The sequence below is a fragment of the Lacerta agilis genome, chromosome 9 (genome assembly GCF_009819535.1).
Source record: "Lacerta agilis isolate rLacAgi1 chromosome 9, rLacAgi1.pri, whole genome shotgun sequence".
Classification (NCBI taxonomy): domain Eukaryota; kingdom Metazoa; phylum Chordata; class Lepidosauria; order Squamata; family Lacertidae; genus Lacerta; species Lacerta agilis.
This window is the reverse complement of record NC_046320.1, coordinates 15,306,562-15,325,785: the sequence shown is the minus strand read 5'-3', so window position 1 is coordinate 15,325,785 and position 19,224 is coordinate 15,306,562. Positions and strand designations below refer to the sequence as shown.

The window sequence follows — 19,224 nt, the reverse complement described above, 5'->3', positions numbered from 1 at the left end:
GGGCTACCTTTGAAGGTGACCTGGAAACTAGAACTAATCCAGAACGTGGCAGCTAGACTGGTGACTGGGGGCGGCCGCCGAGACCACATAACACCGGTCTTGAAAGATCTACATTGGCTCCCAGTACGTTTCCGAGCAAAATTCAAAGCGTTGGTGCTGACCTTTAAAGCCCTAAACGGCCTCGGTCCAGTATACTTGAAGGAGCGTCTCCACCCCCATCATTCCACCCGGACACTGAGGTCCAGTGCCGAGGGCCTTCTGGCTGTTCCCTCACTGCAAGAAGCCAAGTTACAGGGAACCAGGCAGAGGGTCTTCTTGGTAGTGGCACGCGCCCTGTGGAACACCCTCCCACCAGATGTCAAAGAGAAAACCAACTACAAGACTTTTAGGAGACATCTGAAAGCAGCCCTGTTTAGGGAAGCTTTTGATGTTTAATAGATTATTGTATTTTAACATTCTGTTGGAAGCCACCCAGAGTGGCTGGGGAAACCCAGCCAGATGGGCGGGGTATTATTATTATTATTATTATTAATAATAATAATAATTAATTCTGGATCCAATGAGAAGCAGTGGGGAGAAGTAGGAAGAGCCATAATGGCTGCTCAGGGGCTTAATGTGTCAGTCAATGAGCATTTCCTGTTGAAATCGGGAAGAACTTGCTCCTAAAGTTGATTGTGTATGGGAGGCTGGCCTAGAAGGAGTGAATTCAAATTCACGGTGGGCTCATTACTGTACTTAAAATATGTAATTCTATATGCAACCTTCGTAGGTGTACTTTCTTCATCCTAAGCCACAAAAACGGAACGAAATCTGTTTGATGGCTCCTTGAGATTAGTTTTTGCAAAGCTTGCTATTACAAACTTATAAACAAGAGCAGCGACTTTCTGTTCTCATGAATTAAGTCAAGAGTGTTTAGGATTTCCATTAACTTTCAAGGGTTTTACATAATTCATTCATAATCCTATTAGTCATTGTCAACACTGGGAATTGGGCAGCATCCAACGGTTAACATTAGCTAAGTGCTGCTCTATTTAGTGATTATCATCTCTTCAACTATTTTAACACCTAACTTTACTTTTTCCAGTTCTTTGGCCAATAACCAGATTAAAGCTTTGCCAAGGGATGTCTTCAGTGATTTAGATTCTCTGATTGAACTGTAAGTAAAGCCAACCAAATCATTTGTGTTGTTGTTATTGCAAGCCTGTCCTTGTGTGGGTTTCTAAACTCTGAGTTTGGAATTTGGAATATTGTTTTGAGATTTTTGTAGTTTGAACTGATTCTGAAAACAAATACATCAACTGGCACTTACTTTCTGGTAGCCTGATTCCAGATTGCCAAGTGAAATATTTTTCAATTGTTGTTGTTGCTCAGTCGTTGGTAGCCTGATTCCAGATTGCCAAGTGAAATATTTTTCAATTGTTGTTGTTGTTCAGTCGTTGTGTCCAACTCTTCGTGACCCCATGGACCAGAGCACGCCAGGCACGCCTATCCTTCACTGCCTCGCAGTTTGGCCAAACTCATGTTAGTAGCTTCGAGAACACTCTCCAACCATCTCATCCTCTGTCGTCCCCTTCTCCTTGTGCCCTCCATCTTTCCCAACATCAGGCTCTTTTCTAGGGACTCTTCTCTTCTCATGAGGTGGCCAAAGTACTGGAGACTCAACTTCAGGATCTGTCCTTCTAGTGAGCACTCCGGGCTGAATTCTTTAAGAATGGATAGGTTTGATCTTGTTGCAGTCCATGGGACTCTCAAGAGTCTCCTCCAGCACCATAATTCAAAAGCATCAATTCTTCGGCGATCAGCCTTTTTATGGTCCAGCTCTCACTTCCGTACATTACTACTGGGAAAACCATAACTTTAACTATACAGATCTTTGTCGGCAGGGTGATGTCTTTGCTTTTTAAGATGCTGTCTAGGTTTGTCATTGCTTTTCTCCCAAGAAGCAGGCATGTTCTAATTTCATGACTGCTGTCACCATCTGCAGTGATCATGGAACCCAAGAAAGTGAAATCTCTCACTACTTCCATTTCTTCCCCTTCTATTTGCCAGGAGGTGATGGCCATGATCTTAGTTTTTTTTTTGATGTTGAGCTTCAGACCATATTTTGCGCTCTCCTCTTTCACCCTCATTAAAAGGTTCTTTAATTCCTCCTCACTTTCTGCCATCAAGGTTGTATCATCAGCCATCAAGGTTGTATCATTTACCTTTTTGCTAATGATCTCATGATAGCAGTAGTCATGGGTGCTTTATCTAACATTTGGATGCATGTGACCATCTACTTTTAAATTATATATTGCTAAGTAAATATATATATTCTCAAGTAACATGTTCATCACTTGAGTTGCCATCTCTTAATTATTCAACACTTGATGACTGAAAGCTGAATATATGAAATGACCCCACGAAAAGAATATGCCCTTATCCGACACAGATAAATGTGTGCAAACTAGGGGCATTTGTACATTTTACTGACTCAAAAGCCCAGTAAACTTTTTTCAGATCTCACTATAAAGGTAAAGGGAACCCTGACCATTAGGTCCAGTCGTGGACGACTCTGGGGTTGCGGCGCGCATCTCGCTTTATTGGCCGAGGGAGCTGGCATACAGCTTCCGGGTCATGTGGCCAGCATGACTAAGCCGCTTCTGGCGAACCAGAGCAGCATACGGAAATGCTGTTTACCTTCCTGCCAGAGCGGTACCTATTTATCTACTTGCACTGGTGTGCTTTCGAACTGCTAGGTGGGCAGGAGCTGGGACCGAGCAATGGGAGCTCACCCCGTCGCAGGGATTCGAACCGCCAACCTTCTGATTGGCAAGCCCTAGGCTCTGTGGTTTAGACCACAGCGCCACCCGCTGTGTCTCACTATAGACACCTTAGAATTCCAGCATTTCCAGTGTACCTCTGGGCCAAATTTGATGTTAAATTGAATTACTTGGTTACTTTCCTCCGTATTTCTTTTAAACCAAAAGTAGTATTGACAAGCTGTCACTCAGGACTGAAAAAGGGCATGTAGAGATAGGCTGCTTAACTCTTGCGTTCGTGATATCTTTCAACTTAAAATTGCCCATCTTGCAAGGGGAAAGGTATGGGGATCCTTCATCTTTTCACCCAAGCATGGGAAAGTAGCTGGGCATGTATGTGGAATTTTAAGTGGACAAAATGCAGGAATGGAAAGGGTTTAGCAGTCCCCTTCCCCTCCACCCTCCAGCTTATCTCCAGTTCTCCATTCCAGTCTCGGGGGGGGGGGGAATAAGGGTGGGAAAAGAGACCCGCAGAAGTCTAGTATAGTTGAGCGACTTGGTTTCGAAAAAGTATAAGTGAATCAGGGATGCAATTCTCACAGCCACACGCTGTTTCCAGTGTCACACCAGTCACAATGCCCTAGTTTAAGCGCTTATTCAACAGTGCATTTTTTGTGAAAGTGCATATATACCAAAAGTCGCATTCAGCAGTAACCTCTACTTGGGAAGAGGCTCTGTCCCAAAATTTTAAATGTACTCAAATGTTTCTTTGCATGGTCTGGTGTTTTTTTTTAATGTCGCTCGAAATGCTCCTGATATTTCATGGTTTGTGCAAGAACAGCTGGCATGATGGGGCAGGGAAGTGCGATGGTGGAGGCTGGGGCTATGCAGGTGCCCCACCCTGATAAGAAGCAGTGATGCTGGTGTCAGGAGAGCAACACTGTCCCGCTACACCAGCCGCCCCTGGGTTTCTGCCACCTAATGTTACCAAAGATCCTAACACAGGAGGAAATAAATGAATGACTCTCCCATACAGGAACTCTATATTGCATTTACTGTTTAGATAGATACGGTAGATAGATAGATAGATAGATAGATAGATAGAGTGCCTTTTCCACAGGGCAACGTGCATGCTGTCAATCATCCCACCCACATTTTACATTTACCACAACTCTGTGAGGTAGCTGACGCTGAGAGAGAAAGTGGCTTGTCCAAGGTTACCCATATAAGAGTTCATTGGAGGAAGTGGGCAATAAAAATATGGTAACCTTCAGCTACCAATATAATAATCCTTGGAAAGTATTATATTTTTGTTGTTGTTGTTGTTCAGTCGTGTCCGACTCTTCGTGACCCCATGGACCAGAGCACGCCAGGCACGCCTATCTTTCACTGCCTCCCAGAGTTTGGCCAAACTCATGCTGGTTGCTTCGAGAACACTGTCAAACCATCTCGTCCTCTGTCGTCCCCTTCTCCTTGTGCCCTCCATCTTTCCCAACATCAGGGTCTTTTCCAGGGAGTCTTCTCTTCTCATGAGGTGGCCAAAGTACTGGAGCCTCAGCTTCAGGATCTGTCCTTGTATTATATTAGATCCCATAAATAACGGGAAACGATTGTTCCAACGAATTAATAAGTGTGTTCTTTAGGTTATGCACAATATACTTCGTGACAGCTTGTATTCACAGATATAATTACAGCATAGAGTTATCTCAACAAATTTGCAGCATGTTGCAATCTAATATGTATTTCACCTGTACAACCTCCATTCATTTCAACATCACCACCTCACCACATGTAGAAAGCAGGGTTTGTGGGCTGTCAACTTTTTGACCAGAATCAGTTCTGAACTGTTCTAATGTTCTTTGAACAAATCTGTTAATTTTATTTTTTTATGTGTCCTTTTAGAGACTTAAGGGGAAACAAGTTTGAATGTGACTGCAAAGCCAAGTGGTTGTTTTTGTGGTTAAAGATGACCAATTCCACTGTTTCTGATGTCCTGTGTGTTGGTCCAGCAGAATTTCAGGACAAGAAGTTAAACGATGCCTCAAGTTTTGATGATGAATGCACCACTACAGGTATATTTTATAGCAAATGAATAATGAGAAGTCTGAGCTATGCAAGTCCATGAACCAAGAACGCTGATAAGGTTTTTTCCCAGACTGTTGTTCTCTTAGCATTGTCACAAATGTCCTATTTATAATTGTCCCATTTTACATGGAAAGTGATGACAGATGAGTTTAAAAGCTAATCATTGTTTGTCAAAAATCCACTCCTTTGTCTATAAAATTAATAATAATAATAATAATAATAATAATAATAATAATAATAATAATAATTTATACCCTGCCCATCTGGCTGGATTTCCCCAGTCACTCTGGGCAGCTTCCAACAGAATGTTAAAAACAATACAGCATCAAACATTAAAAACTTCCCTAAACAGGGCCGCCTTCAGTTGTCTTTTAAAAGTAAAATAGTTGCTTATTGCCTTGACATCTGCTGGGAGGGCGTTCCACAGGGAAGGCGCCACTACTGAGAAGGCCCTCTGCCTGGTTCTGTAACCTCTCTTCTCGTAGCAAGGGAACTGCCAGAAGACCCTTGGCGCTGGATCTCAGTGTCCAGGCTGGACGGTGGGGGTGGAGACGCTTCAGGTATACAGGACCGAGGCTGTTTAGGGCTTTAAAGGTCAGCACCAACACTTTGAATTGTGCTCGGAAACGTACTGGGAGCCAATGAAGATCTTTCAGGACCGGTGTTATATGGTCTCGGCGGCCGCTCCCAGTCACCAGTCTAGCTGCCGCATTCGGGATTAATTGCAGTTTCCAAGTCAACTTCAAAGGAAGCCCATGTAGAGCGCATTGCAGTATGTTCTCCTTCTTCCTAATTCTTAATCTTCTCCTACATTCATGCTTCTTGACACCTTCTGAAACACTTACTAGTAAGCCTTACTTCTGATTAAACATACGTAGTATTGCACTGTTAGAATGGATTTGTCTTCCTGGATCTGCTCAGACAAAGGAAGGTAAGACAACAAGACTAATGGTAGAATTAAAGGTTATGGACAACATGGCTCTGTTGGCAAAAACCGTGATCTAGTGTCTCATTCCCAGTAGCGTGTAGTGACACTATTACCCTGTGTTATCACTTCACCACAACTGTATATTTTCCCTCTTGCTAGTGGCAGTTAATGTAGAGAAGTGGAGTGTGGAAACTGTGTGGAAACAGTTTCATGCTGTGCAATGCCTCTCGCTCAGTGTTGCAGGGCACAGGGGAGAACTAAATATAGACAGTGGTGTTTTCAACACCAACCCCGTGTCCTTCTGTCACATCTAGTTCAACTTTAAGTTCTCCATTTTGCTAGTATGAACCTGGATTCAAAGAATGGACAGCTTTTTCTCCCTGCATGTGAAGTCAAAGCTTCAAGTGCCATTTAATACTGAATAATAATAATAATAATAATAATAATAATTTATTTGTACCCCGCCCATCTGGCTGGTTTTCCCCAGCCACTCTGGGCAGCTTCCAACAAAAGATTAAAAATACAGTGGAACCCCAAGTTACGCACGCGATGCGTTCTGGGTCGCTGTGCGTAATGTACGAAAAACCCCCGAAAGCCATAAAGCTCAGAGAACAAGCGGTGTTATCGCTATGAACAGAACCCTAAATGGCAATTTTTAGGCAATATTTTAAATGCCCCGATTCTAATCTATATATTTTAAATGCTGCTGTATACGTGTATATACGTGTATGGTATTTGCTGTGCAAATTTTAATGTATCACTTTTGTATTGTTGATTTAGTGAGTTGGTCTGTGACCGTAAAAATAAATTCATTCATTCATTCATTCATTCAACCCCGAAAACCCGGAAGTAGCGCAATTTGAGCGCTTCTGCGCATGCGCGAAGTGCACAGAAGCGTTCCGCGCATCCGGGGGTTGCGCGCACTCCGGAAACGCTTCCGGGTTGCGGCCGTTCTTAACCCGAACGTACACAACACGGAACGTGCACCACCCGGGGTATGACTGTACATCATAACACCAGTCATTAAAAACTTCCCTAAACAGGTCTGCCTTCAGATGTCTTCTAAATGTCAGGTAGTTGTTTATCTCTTTGACTCTTTGATTGTGTGCAGTAGGCGCACAAACCCACAAGAACTCCTGAATGTGAGGATCCTCCTCTCTTTCACATGCATGCGTGTCTCTTTTAATACTCTGATATCAGCAATAGTAGAAGAGCAGCATTTGTTCCCATAGAATAGTAGGAGAAGGAAATTATTGGCAAGTCATTCGCATACCTTGGACATCAGAAAACTCTCCCTGCCCCCCATTTGTTCAGGTTTCATAATGGCAAAGGGCTTTGTGCTCTCCAGCATTACAAGAGGAAGCTGTCAGAGCTGAGAAATCTTGTTTAGGGGGCAATATAAAAGTAAATTATTCTTACTATAAACTCCCAAGACAAAATGCGAAATGCAAGTAAGGAGGCGGGAAGATTTAAGTGCTCAGTGGGAAATCTTAGAGCGCCAGGAAATGTACCAAAAGTAAAGACCGAAATAAACTGACATCAAAATGAGAAAGTATTGAAATTTCCCTGGAGTGTATGAAGAAAAAGTGTAGATGCATAGGCAAAGCCTGCTGCTATTGGTATGTCTCTACTTTTTGTAGAGGGCCATGCTTAGGCCGTGTAATTATTATCTGTGGTGTATCAACAATAGTAAACTAACTGTTCCGTGTTTAGTAGATTTATAGCTTCTGTCATTTACCTCTCCAGAAGTGTACAGTGATTATTTTGAGTTCACATGACGGTTAGATTTCACTTCTTAGATTAGATTTCACATGACGGTGTGAAGATTCATTGCTAACAGGGGTCTTCTCCATTGACCGGTCAACATGCCTAGTCTTCCAAAAGTGCTGTTGAGGTGTATGTACAGGTAGACAATGTCAACCAGAAAGTATATTGGTATGTCAATCTAAATAGGGGATTAGGCACATTGCCTGGCCGTTGTGCAAAACTGACACAAATGCTGTGCTTATTTGCTGAACCACGTTTGAAACATTTCTGATACTTTCACATTCTCTATCATTTGCTGACCGTTCTTTTGACTCACCAGACAATGTGTAAAATTCCGTTGATGCTGTCTGTTGGTGCACATTCTCCTAGTGCCTTCATGTGAATGCGCACAATCATCTATGTTTATATGCATTCACCAGTCAATTCATTGATGCTGCATACCTAGTTTGAGGCCGTAGTTAAGAGCATATTCTGTGAGTTGCGATTCTCTGGTTCAAGACCTGCCTCAACCATGTGGGATGTCTTTAAGTTAAGGTTACCAGACGTCCCTGTTTGCCGGGGACAGTCCCCGGATTTACAAATCAGTCCCCATACAAAATCAATTAAAGTTGAAAAGTGTCCCCAGATTCACTGAAAAAAAATATCTGGTAACCTTACTTTAAGCAAGTAACTATCTCTCACCACCACTACTGCTCATGGGCATAATATATTGGCCTACTATGCTGTAAGGGTTATGGAAAAAGTGGTGAAAGTAGTATATAAATACTAAAAATTATTACTGCTTATATTTACTCCATGAATTGTAACCTGCAAACATCACACAGCAAACTTTAGGCTGGTATCCTGTAGTCTTTGGTAGGTTGAAACTTGCATAGTATCTGATCAAAGGCTTTTTGAACGCGGCGGTCAGAGGGGCATCATCCAGCCACACAGTTGTTACTTCAACTGATCAACCGCTACATATGAGAGTGTTGGATAAAATCAGCAAAATATGTTCTAGTTTTCAAAACAACTGCAGCAGAAGGAAAACGCCGAGAAAGCAAAGCAATTCTATTAGTGAAGGAACAATCTCACGGCCCACCTCTAGAAAGGGAATACATTTTTAATAGAGTATTCCAGCAGTGTGAAGTGAAATTCTTTTGAATCCATACTGTGAAACCAATTTCTGGGATGCCCTCCTTTGCTACTGACTTCTGTCATGTCAGAACAAACTGGATACATCATTTAAGCCTTTCCTTTTTAATGTCCCCCCCAAAAAGGGTAGAATCATCTGCCTATATTAATTAATTCAAAATTTCATAGCTTTAAGACTTACAAGATACTGTAGGTATCAGAAACCAGAAGAGGCACAGAGGATGTAGTCACAGAAAGGCACAGTGTAAGTGTGGAAACGTGTGTCTTTTAGCACACAATATATCATTGGAGTTAAGACCCAAATTATGTAGGACAATATCAGACCCATGTCTTTAACTGTGCAGATCTGCTTCTGATCAGGTGAAGGTGACTTCAAGTGCAAAAAGGAGCACATTGGGGTTTAAATTCATACTGCATTCTGATGTTTTCCCCCTTGAAGACTGTTCCCCAAAGTAATTTTTCCAAGCCAGAGTTTTCCAGAGAGAAATCAGCGTAACTTGTCTGTTTTCTTTATGCTTTCTTCCAAGTTCAATTGTAACATTTTTGTTGTTTTTAATTACAAACATTTATTTTCAGATTTTGTGGTTCATCAGATTTTACCCTACCAGTCAGTTTCAGTGGACACATACCACTCAAACAATGATGTGTATGTCGCCATTGCCCAGCCCAGCATGGAAAATTGCATGGTGCTAGAATGGGATCACATTGAGAAGAACTTCAGGAGTTATGACAACATTACTGGTAAAAATGAACACATAATTCTTATTTGTTATATTACTTAATTGATTATTAGTGTGTTTTGAATAGGTCTTTTTTTAAAAAAAATCCAAGTATCAGGGGAAAAAATGCATGTTGAAAAGAATATCTCTTGATCTCTGCTGAATTTAGGTTGGATCCATTGAAAAATAAAAAATAGTCTAGTTCACTAACAAAATGATTATCATTATGATGGATAAAATATGAGTTCATATATTGCAGAATCCTCAGAGGGTTACAAGATGCCACACTCTAGTTTGACCAAGAAATGGAATGCAAAGCAGATTCTTCAATATGGAGTAGACTCAGTAGAGTAACACTATGGGCCAAAGTAGATGACATGTTAGAGATCAAATCTCTTTTAACTCTTAAAAAAACAAAAAGCAACCCTCAACATCAGAGGTGGGGGATTAAATTCAAACCATGGAACTTAGAAAGGGGGTATTAACCTTCTTGTCATACTTTTTCTCAATATAGGGGGGTATGCAATTAAAGTTGATTGGCATTTTTATGTAACAACCCAGCTTGACCAAAATACTGGATATTTTTTTTAAACTATAAAGGAAGTGAGACAAAGATACACTGGACAGTGTGGAATAATGCTTGCTTTGACACAATGTCATCTGACCTCCCCATAAGCAAATTAGAATGAATGCTCATCAGATAGCCGATGTCATCTAATCTCCCTGCAATTAGAGGTGATGCCATCGCAGTCTTAGAGAGACAGCCCCAATATTGTTATTTGGCCCTGCCCAGATCAACCAAGTATTCTTTGCCTCCTCTTGCCTTGAGTCCTCCTCCTGAAGGTTTGAGCTGGGTGTATTTTGGTCTCCAGCCAAATCTTCATGTTCCCTCATACAAACACTTTGCTTGCACCTGTGAGGAGATGAGGCAAGAGCAGCAACAAAATTGTGGCTTAGAATTGTAGAGTTGGAAGGGACCTTGAGGATCATCTAGTCTACCCACCTGCAACGCAGGATTATGCAGCTGTCCTATACGGGGACTGAACCTGCACCCTTGGCATTACCACCACCACGCTCTAACCAACTGAGCTATCCAGGCTGATGCGCTTGAGAAAAACGAATCACAAACCTTTGTAATGAAAGATACTCCATTGCATTTATTCATTTACTTTGTAATGAAAGATACTCCATTGCATTTATTCATTTACCCCAAGATCTCCTGCAATGCTTTTGCAAAGTTTTTTGCAGATAAAGTCGCTCAGATTCAGAAGGAGGTAGACTCCACCGTGGGAGCAGGGCCGGGGCGGGAGAGTGCTAGAGCCCTGTCTAGTCATGTTTCATGGGATCAATTCCAATCTGTTACCTCCGAGGATGTGGACAGGCTGCTTGGACGAGTGAAACCGACCACCTGTCTCCTAGATCCTTGCCCATCCTGGCTTATAAAAGCTAGCCGGGAAGGGCTGGGCGATGGGCTCTGCGCGGTGGTGAATGCTTCCCTCTGCGAGGGAATCTTTCCAGACCCGCTGAAAGAGGCGGTCATTAAACCGCTTCTTAAAAAAACATCTCTAGACCCGGCCAATATGGCCAACTATCGCCCAGTCTCAAATTTACCATTCTTGGGCAAGGTGATTGAGCGGGTGGTTGCTGAACAACTCCAAGCACGCCTGGAAGATGCGGACCATTTGGATCCCTTCCAATCAGGATTCAGGCCTCATCATGGGACTGAAACTGCCTTGGTCGCGCTGGTTGATGATCTCCGGCGGGCTAGGGACAAAGGTGAGAGCTGTTTCCTGGTTCTGCTGGATCTCTCAGCGGCCTTTGACACCATCGACCATAACATCCTTCTGGACCGGCTAGAGGGGTTGGGAGCTGGGGGCACTGTTATACAGTGGTTCCGCTCTTTCCTCCTGGGCCGTGTTCAGAAAGTGGTGGTGGGGGATGAGTGTTCAGACCCCTGGGCTCTCACTTGTGGGGTGCCTCAGGGTTCTGTCCTCTCCCCCATGCTTTTTAATATCTACATGAAGCCGCTGGGAGAGATCATCAGGGGGTTTGGGTTGGGTGTTCATCAATATGCAGATGACACCCAGCTCTACCTCTCTTTTAAATCAGAACCAGTGAAGGCGGTGAAGGTCCTGTGTGAGTGCCTGGAGGCTGTTGGAGGATGGATGGCGGCTAACAGATTGAGGTTGAATCCTGACAAGACAGAAGTACTGTTTTTGGGGGACAGGAGGCGGGCGGGTGTGGGGGACTCCCTGGTCCTGAATGGGGTAACTGTGCCCCTGAAGGACCAGGTGCGCAGCCTGGGAGTCATTTTGGACTCACAGCTGTCCATGGAAGCGCAGGTTAATTCTGTGTCCAGGGCGGCTGTCTACCAGCTCCATCTGGTACGCAGGCTGAGACCCTACCTGCCCGCAGACTGTCTTGTCAGAGTGGTGCATGCTCTGGTTATCTCCCGCTTGGACTACTGCAATGCGCTCTACGTGGGGCTACCTTTGAAGGTGACCCGGAAACTGCAATTAATCCAGAATGCGGCAGCTAGACTGGTGACTGGGAGTGGCCGCCGGGACCACATAACACCGGTCCTGAGAGATCTGCATTGGCTCCCAGTACGTTTCCGAGCACAATTCAAAGTGTTGGTGTTGACCTTTAAAGCCCTAAACGGCCTCGGTCCTGTATACCTGAAGGAGCGTCTCCACCCCCATCATTCAGCCCGGACACTGAGATCCAGCGCCGAGGGCCTTCTGGCGGTTCCCTCACTGCGAGAAGCAAAACTACAGGGAACCAGGCAGAGGGCCTTCTCGGTAGTGGCGCCCGCCCTGTGGAACGCCCTCCCGTCAGAAGTCAAGGGAATAAACAACTACCTGACATTCAGAAAACACCTAAAGACAGCCCTGTTTAGGGAAGTTTTTAATTTGTGACTCTGTATTGTATTTTGATATTTGTTGGAGGCCGCCCAGAGTGGCTGGGGAGACCCGGCCAGATGGGCGGGGTATAAATAATAAATTATTATTATTATTATTATTACTTCTCTCACTTCATAGGATTCTATCAATTTGGCAAGTAGGAATCCACAGTGACCAACTCAAAATGTTAAGTCCATCACTTCCTGCCCCTTTCTTCCTCCCATTTCCACCTTAAGACATGATGATTATGTTTTCTTCAAATCTTCTCCTTCCTTTCCCATTCTATTCTTCCTCTTTACACATGACAGGTCAAAACAAGCACTGCTCCGTGTTACTAGTTGCTAGATAATAAATGACAGTATGATGCTTATTGAACTGCATTAGGTCTGATTATCATAAACAGGCCCATTAGCATGCAAGAAACTGTTCCAATTCACTGTCATTCCCCATGCTCCTGGGGATACCTCTGCCAAAAAATCTAGACTCTGAACTAAAGTAGGGAGGTCTGAACTGATCTATCTTTTTATGTCTTAACTAGAATTTAGGGCAGAGATGGGGAAAAATTTAACTCATGAGCAACCTTCTGGGAGCCTTACGCCAGTAGAGAGTAGGACCAGAGGTGAAAGTAGATGGAGCAATGGGTGTGTATAGTACAGTAGGCAATGCAAATGTCATGGGTTTACTTAAACACACACACACACTCTTCATCCTCTATCCAAGGAAGCAGTAAGTATTGCGTGTCGAGACCCCATGGCCGCCCCCTCGAGGATGAAATAAAACACCAGGACACAGGATATAATGTTAATGTTAATGGGCAAAATTTGGCCACAACTTTATTGGTTACAGAATGTGAGCGGTATTGGCTTAGGCATTGAGTGGACCTGACTATATCTGACTCCTGCCCGCAGATCAGGAAGTCAAGTAAGGGTAAACAACTGGTAGGGGGAGCTCTGTCGATTCAGACCAACTCAAGCTCCCCCTGGGTTCCCAAGGGGTCGTGGCATGGCCCTAGCCCCGCCCCGGGCTTCGGACGAAATCCACACCCCGGATTCCTTTAACGGAATACCCTTAAGCTTGGAGGGGCAGGCGGAAGCGAGCCGAAAGGAAGCCCTCCGGCTTGCGCCTCTCTTTTAAAGGTTGTTCCTGGCCACACACCCCAGCCGGCTGATTGGCTGGCTGCTTGCTGACGTGGCCGGGGTTCCTCCGGGCGGCGAGGGACAAAGTCCCCCGTCCACCCGGAAGTGAGAGGGCGGCCATGCGGTCCACTGCAACTCTTCCCCACAGGTAAGTGGAGCGGATTTACTGCTGTTTAAGGACAGATTTCAGCCAAGCCAAATACTCAGGGATGGCTATAGTAAGGGGTGTAGCTTAGGGCTATGTGGAGAGATTTGAAGGCTGCATTCAGTTCCCCATTCCTGCTTTAGGGGACTGTTGGGACACATCCCCTAGAAGGGTGGACCCCTTATTGCCCTGAAAGGTCAGGTTCTTCACAGGATGGGAGAGTGAAGAAGCACCTGGATCTCTTCAGGATCATTTTAAGTGAGCTGGCCAAGCCAAGGTATCTGACCAAAAGTGTGAGACAACACTGCAAGCCAGAGAGACAGGCTGATTTTTGTTCCTGTAGGCAGGTAAGGAAAATGTAGCATGAGAAGCAGGTAGTGGGAACTAGAATCTTATAATAGCTGCGCAGTTAGGAATACACTGAGGCAAAGCAGGCACTGTGAGCTGTGCTCCGTATTTGCTGTGTTCTGCAGACCAAGTCAGCTAACAGAAAGTGGAGGTTTGGCTGGGGACAGCAAATGGCAATAACCAGTTGCACTGGGCATGACCAGTAAAGCTGATTTGGCACAAGAAGGAGGCCTGTAGTTTTAGACACAGTCCGTTTATTTACATACTGCATATGACAAACTCAGAATACATTATGCTCAAAGCAATTCACAAAGTAGACAGTTTAAGATAAGTGTTTAATAACTAAACAGAACACACTGCAATATACCACATACACTTTAGCAATTACAATTTATTTATAACATATCAAAACATACCAACATGTCAGTTAACAGTATCCGGTACCATTAATACTAGCATTACACCCAAATTAAGGCACCTAGCAATAAGAAAGCTTGCCCACACCAAACATAACAGCTAAAAAGGAGAATAATAATACAAACGAAGTCAAACTACTCTTAGTCCCTAACCAAGCATGCTACATCACTATGCACAAATGCAACCAAGATGTCTCAACTAAAAGGAACACTTTTTCCAGATGAGACTTTTCCCCTCACTTGAATTTGAAAGAAAAGCCACAATAACCCCAAGGCACTTCAGACAACCCATCCTGTAATAGAAGGAGACCCTTTTCTCACCAGGTTCCTGTTTCCTGAACCAAAAAGGGCACACTCACCCTCATGGAAAAACTATGGTTCTAGACAGCACAGCACCAGAAGAGGCAAGATGGAGAAAACTTCTCCCCTGCCAAAGGTTCTCACCGAGATGTATTAAGTGCCAAAGGTAGCACAGTGAGATGCTCTAGCTCACCCCCACAGTGGTTTTGCTCCCAGAAGATCTGTGGTCTGAGCCTGACAAAGAGTTTTTAAGAGGTTGACACTGCAATCCTATGAATGTCTACTCAGAAGTAAAACCTGTTGAGTTCATGGGACTTATTCACAGGTAAGTGTACAGGATTGCAGCCAAGGAATTGTTCAGCACTGCCTGTTTGGTGATTCTCAGCTCATATTTTCGCTGACCTTTCACTTGAAACTACTGCACTTGAAAAACAAATACAAAACATCATGTTTGTTGTTTGTTCAAGTTAGTCAATTTATGGTGTTTAGGGGAAACTTTTTAAAAGTGTTGTAGAAAGATGATGTTCCCCTTAGCAAGGAACAGGAAGTAGGTTGCTGTATGGATAGGGCATATTTAAGGTCAAATCAAGTCTATTTCAGCATGGCTGATTCTTTCAAAGAGTGGAAAGGGCTTTCTTGTTGATCAGCAGCAGACACCCAAGGTTGTTAAAGCTGAAATGCTACTATGCTGATTTTTAACTCTGTAAAAGAACCAGGTTTTTTGCTCAGTGGCTCTGCACCAGTCATGCATGCTCTTATGCTCTCCAAGAGGCGTTTCCAAGACTGCTTTGGTGGATGCCTCCAGTCACAACGTTTGCGTGGACAGGCGGAGTCCCCCAAACCCCAGGAAACCCCTGAGTGGAATAATGACACAAGACAACGTGCTATGGGATTAAAATTGGCCACAACTTAATTAAGATTCAGATGTAGGGAGACCTTGGCTCAGGCATTGGGCGTTTATCCTTCCCAGCCTCCAGCTGGGGATCTGGGAAACCGCAGGGTTATCCAGAATGTCTGGGGATTGGGCTAGCTCTGGAGAACATATGTTCAAGCAGATAGCCTGCCCCCCCCAGGCACAACGTTTACTAGAAGGACCAGCAAGTTATTTAAATGAGCTAACAACAGGAGGAGTCCATAGATATGACTGGCAGAGTTGACTCCAGTATTCCTTGTTTGGGACTTCATCGATTGGGTATGCTCAGGCTATGGCTCCCTGTACAGCAGATGGGGAACTTGTGGTCCTTCAGTTTTCAGGCTACAATTCCAAGATCCTTGAACGTTGGCCATGTTGGCTGGGAATGATAGAGGGCCACAGGTTCACCATCCTTCCTCTACAGGCACAGAACTTACTCCCCCCCTATAAGTACTAGGAATATGACCTCTTGCCTTTACCTGGTCAACAGAGGAATAATTTGTCCTTCCTGCGTTTCAGGCTCTGGCTACCAGCTCAAGCTAGAGAGTTTTCTAAGAACCTTAGCTTGATTGCCTAGATCAGGAATGGGGAGTCTGTAGCCCTCCAGATGATGACAAACTCCAATTCCCATCAGCATTATTACTGATGGTCAGAGATTATGGGAGTTCTACTCCAGCAACATTGTAAAGATCTTTTTGCCCAGGCTTTCACTGACCCTTAAGATTGTTTTTGTTTTAATTCCCAGAACTGCTATTTTTAGATGCTTTTATGCTACTGTTACACTACTGATTGTATGTTATATTCTTGTTTTAATGATGTACACCAAGTAGATATTAGTTTTAAAATATTAAGTGGTTTATAAATGCTTTTAAATAAATGAATAAATAAAACAAATGGAGGGCCTGCTCTAGATTTCGATATAGCTGTCCAGAGCATCAGATTGACCCAAACATTTCTCCAGTATTGAAGTTTTTAGCCCTACCAACAACATACTCCATTGGGTCCTCTTTAATGTTGACAGTGGTGCATTTCAGATCTTGAGAGGCAAGGTTAATATGGTATTTTCAGTGGAAAGAAACATGGTCTCTTCATAACTATCTTGACTGCCTGGATTATGTTGGTTTCATTCAAAAACAATGATGAATTGGTCAATATGTTGTTTGAAAGATTTAATTGTACTCTGCTGACATTGCTCCTTTGTTTGAGCCAACAGGTCAGTCCATAGTGGGATGCAAAGCGATCTTGATTGATGATCAGGTTTTTGTGGTGGTGGCTCAGCTTTTCGGTGGCTCACACATTTATAAGTATGAGGAAGGCTGGACAAAGTTTGTCAAATTCCAAGACATAGAAGTTTCCCGTATTTCAAAGCCGAATGACATAGAACTCTTTCAGATAGAGAGTGAAACCTTTTTTGTCATCGCAGATAGCTCAAAAGCTGGTCTGACGACAATTTATAAATGGAACAACAAGGGGTTTTACTCTTACCAATCCTTGCATGAATGGTTCCGGGACACAGATGCTGAGTTCGTTGATATAGATGGAAAATCTCATCTAATCCTGTCAAGCCGCTCACAGATTCCCATTATCCTTCAATGGAACAAAAATTCCAGAAAGTTTCTCCCACACAGTGAGATACCCAATATGGAAGATGTGTTGGCTGTGAAAAGCTTTCGAATACAGGACAACCTCTACCTCTCACTTACAAGATTTATAGGCGACTCCAGAGTAATGAAGTGGAATAGCAAACAGTTTGTGGAAATCCAAGCTCTGCCGTCTCGGGGAGCCATGATCCTTCAGCCGTTCTCCTTTAAGAATAATCACTACCTAGCCCTGGGAAGTGACTACACCTTCTCCCAAATATTCCAGTGGGATAATGAGAAGCAGCTCTTTAAAATATTCAAGGAAATCTATGTGCAGGCACCTCGTTCATTCACAGCTGTGTCAACCGATAGAAGAGATTTTTTCTTTGCTTCCAGTTTTAAAGGCCACACGCAAATATTTGAACACATAATTGTTGACTTGAGTTTATGAAGGAGCTGTGGGAGGGAGGTGGGAGGGGGTATCTCATGTACAGTGACATTTTCACATAAAAACAAATAAAAAGGACAGATTACTCATTTCCTGAAGGTAGGATGTGCCTGTGGCATTAGTCAGGAGTTTTCTGAACTTTATAGAAGTTTGCATATTTAATCAGGGATCGCATTAACTTGGTTAAATGCATGCCATGCCCATTTTACCATTGGTAAAGACACTTTAAAGCCTATAATTACTCAGAAAAAAAGTGTGCAATGCATTAGAATTAATTCTAACACATCTACAACATTGATGTAAAATCGAGAATGGAGATGGGAAACCAAAAGAGGCAGGATAGCCGCGTGTAGAAAGAAAAGAAGAGGAAATAACTCCAGTGTGCCAATCCTCCTGTGAGCTGATCTTGGCAGAACCCATATTTACGGACTAACTCCACATGCTTGTTTGGGATTTGTAAAAGTTGGCATCGAGATGAAAATGCTGTTACATCGTCTTTGCTTCATGCTAGTCAAGGAAGGCTGCAAGAAAAGGAGCTCTGCTGGTTGGCCTCTGAAGCAACTGTGATAGGAGGAGCCTCTAGACAGCACCGTCTTTTCAATGCTCAGTCTGATTTAGGGGAGGAGGAAAGAGTGGACATGTGATCTGTTCCCTAAATCTCTCCCAGGCGGCTAGTTCACAGCAGCTCCACATTCAGTACTTCATCTGAACTAACCCAACCCATCTCTGCTACTATTTATGGCCTGCCCACTTGTTTTGGAAGGCGTATAGCTGCTGCCAACCCAAATCTCTCAGATAATGTTTAGTAAAAGAAGCAAGTGGTGTGATGCCACCACATCCAGAATTTCCTACTCCCCGTTCTTTTTAACGTTGGCTGTTCCCACACATGGACCTGGATCTAGCCAAAGGTAAACTTTTCAAAGTACAGTTGATTTCACTGGGACAGAACTACACATGTGCTTCATTCCCCCATTGAAAGACTTGCTAATATTTGGCAGGATCAGATCATGCCCTGTTAATTCTGCCTAATTCCTTTCATTTGCTTCCTGATTACTTTGGACAAGGCCCCCAAGATGTGACCACGAGAACTGGTGTTTTGGTAATTTTCATGCTATTGGCCAATTTGTGCTTTCGGTTTGTTTGCCCATGTTGTTTAATGCATGCTTTAAAGAATCTCCCGTGCAAAGCTCACACAATCTGAATGGCCTTTTCATTAAAATGTGGACCGCCTGATCAGGTGACAGTGCCACAGAGGTGAAGACTGCGTGCAAGAACCAGCTCAGCTTTCAGCTGTTAAACATTCTGGGATTTATTGTAAAAAGGGTTTGTATGCATTTAGTTCCCCATATTAAAACAGTGAAATGCACAGCTATACTGACATTCAGTGGTTTCAGGATGATGGGGTGGCAGTGGCAGAATCCTACCATTCTTTTTGCTTACAATTTTATTGATGTTCCCCCCCGATAAAAAAAATGTTTATCACAAGGACATTTATACTAATAATCACAATGACAGCGACAACTTTAACCCAGTCCCACTGCTAAAAGACTTACAAATATAAGAACGTTCATTATCATACACTACCAAACTGAACGTCTTAATTCTATAACATAGAAGGTGATGGGGCTTTTGGTTTTAACTGGAGAAGCCTCAAAGCCAGT

General features: G+C 43.5%; 1 protein-coding gene across 1 annotated transcript in view; it reads left to right on the top strand.

The window, feature by feature from the left end:
• The window catches only part of LGI2 (leucine rich repeat LGI family member 2), a 28,222-nt gene extending 9,226 nt beyond the window's left edge, over nucleotides 1-18,996 (top strand). Inside the window, exons 5-8 of the mRNA XM_033160584.1 lie at nucleotides 1,085-1,156; nucleotides 4,644-4,813; nucleotides 9,232-9,396; nucleotides 16,749-18,996. Coding sequence (XP_033016475.1) covers nucleotides 1,085-1,156; nucleotides 4,644-4,813; nucleotides 9,232-9,396; nucleotides 16,749-17,566 — 1,225 coding nt within the window. The 3' untranslated portion in view covers nucleotides 17,567-18,996. The remainder of the gene's footprint in view (nucleotides 1-1,084; nucleotides 1,157-4,643; nucleotides 4,814-9,231; nucleotides 9,397-16,748) is intronic.
• The last annotated feature ends 228 nt before the right edge of the window (nucleotides 18,997-19,224 follow it).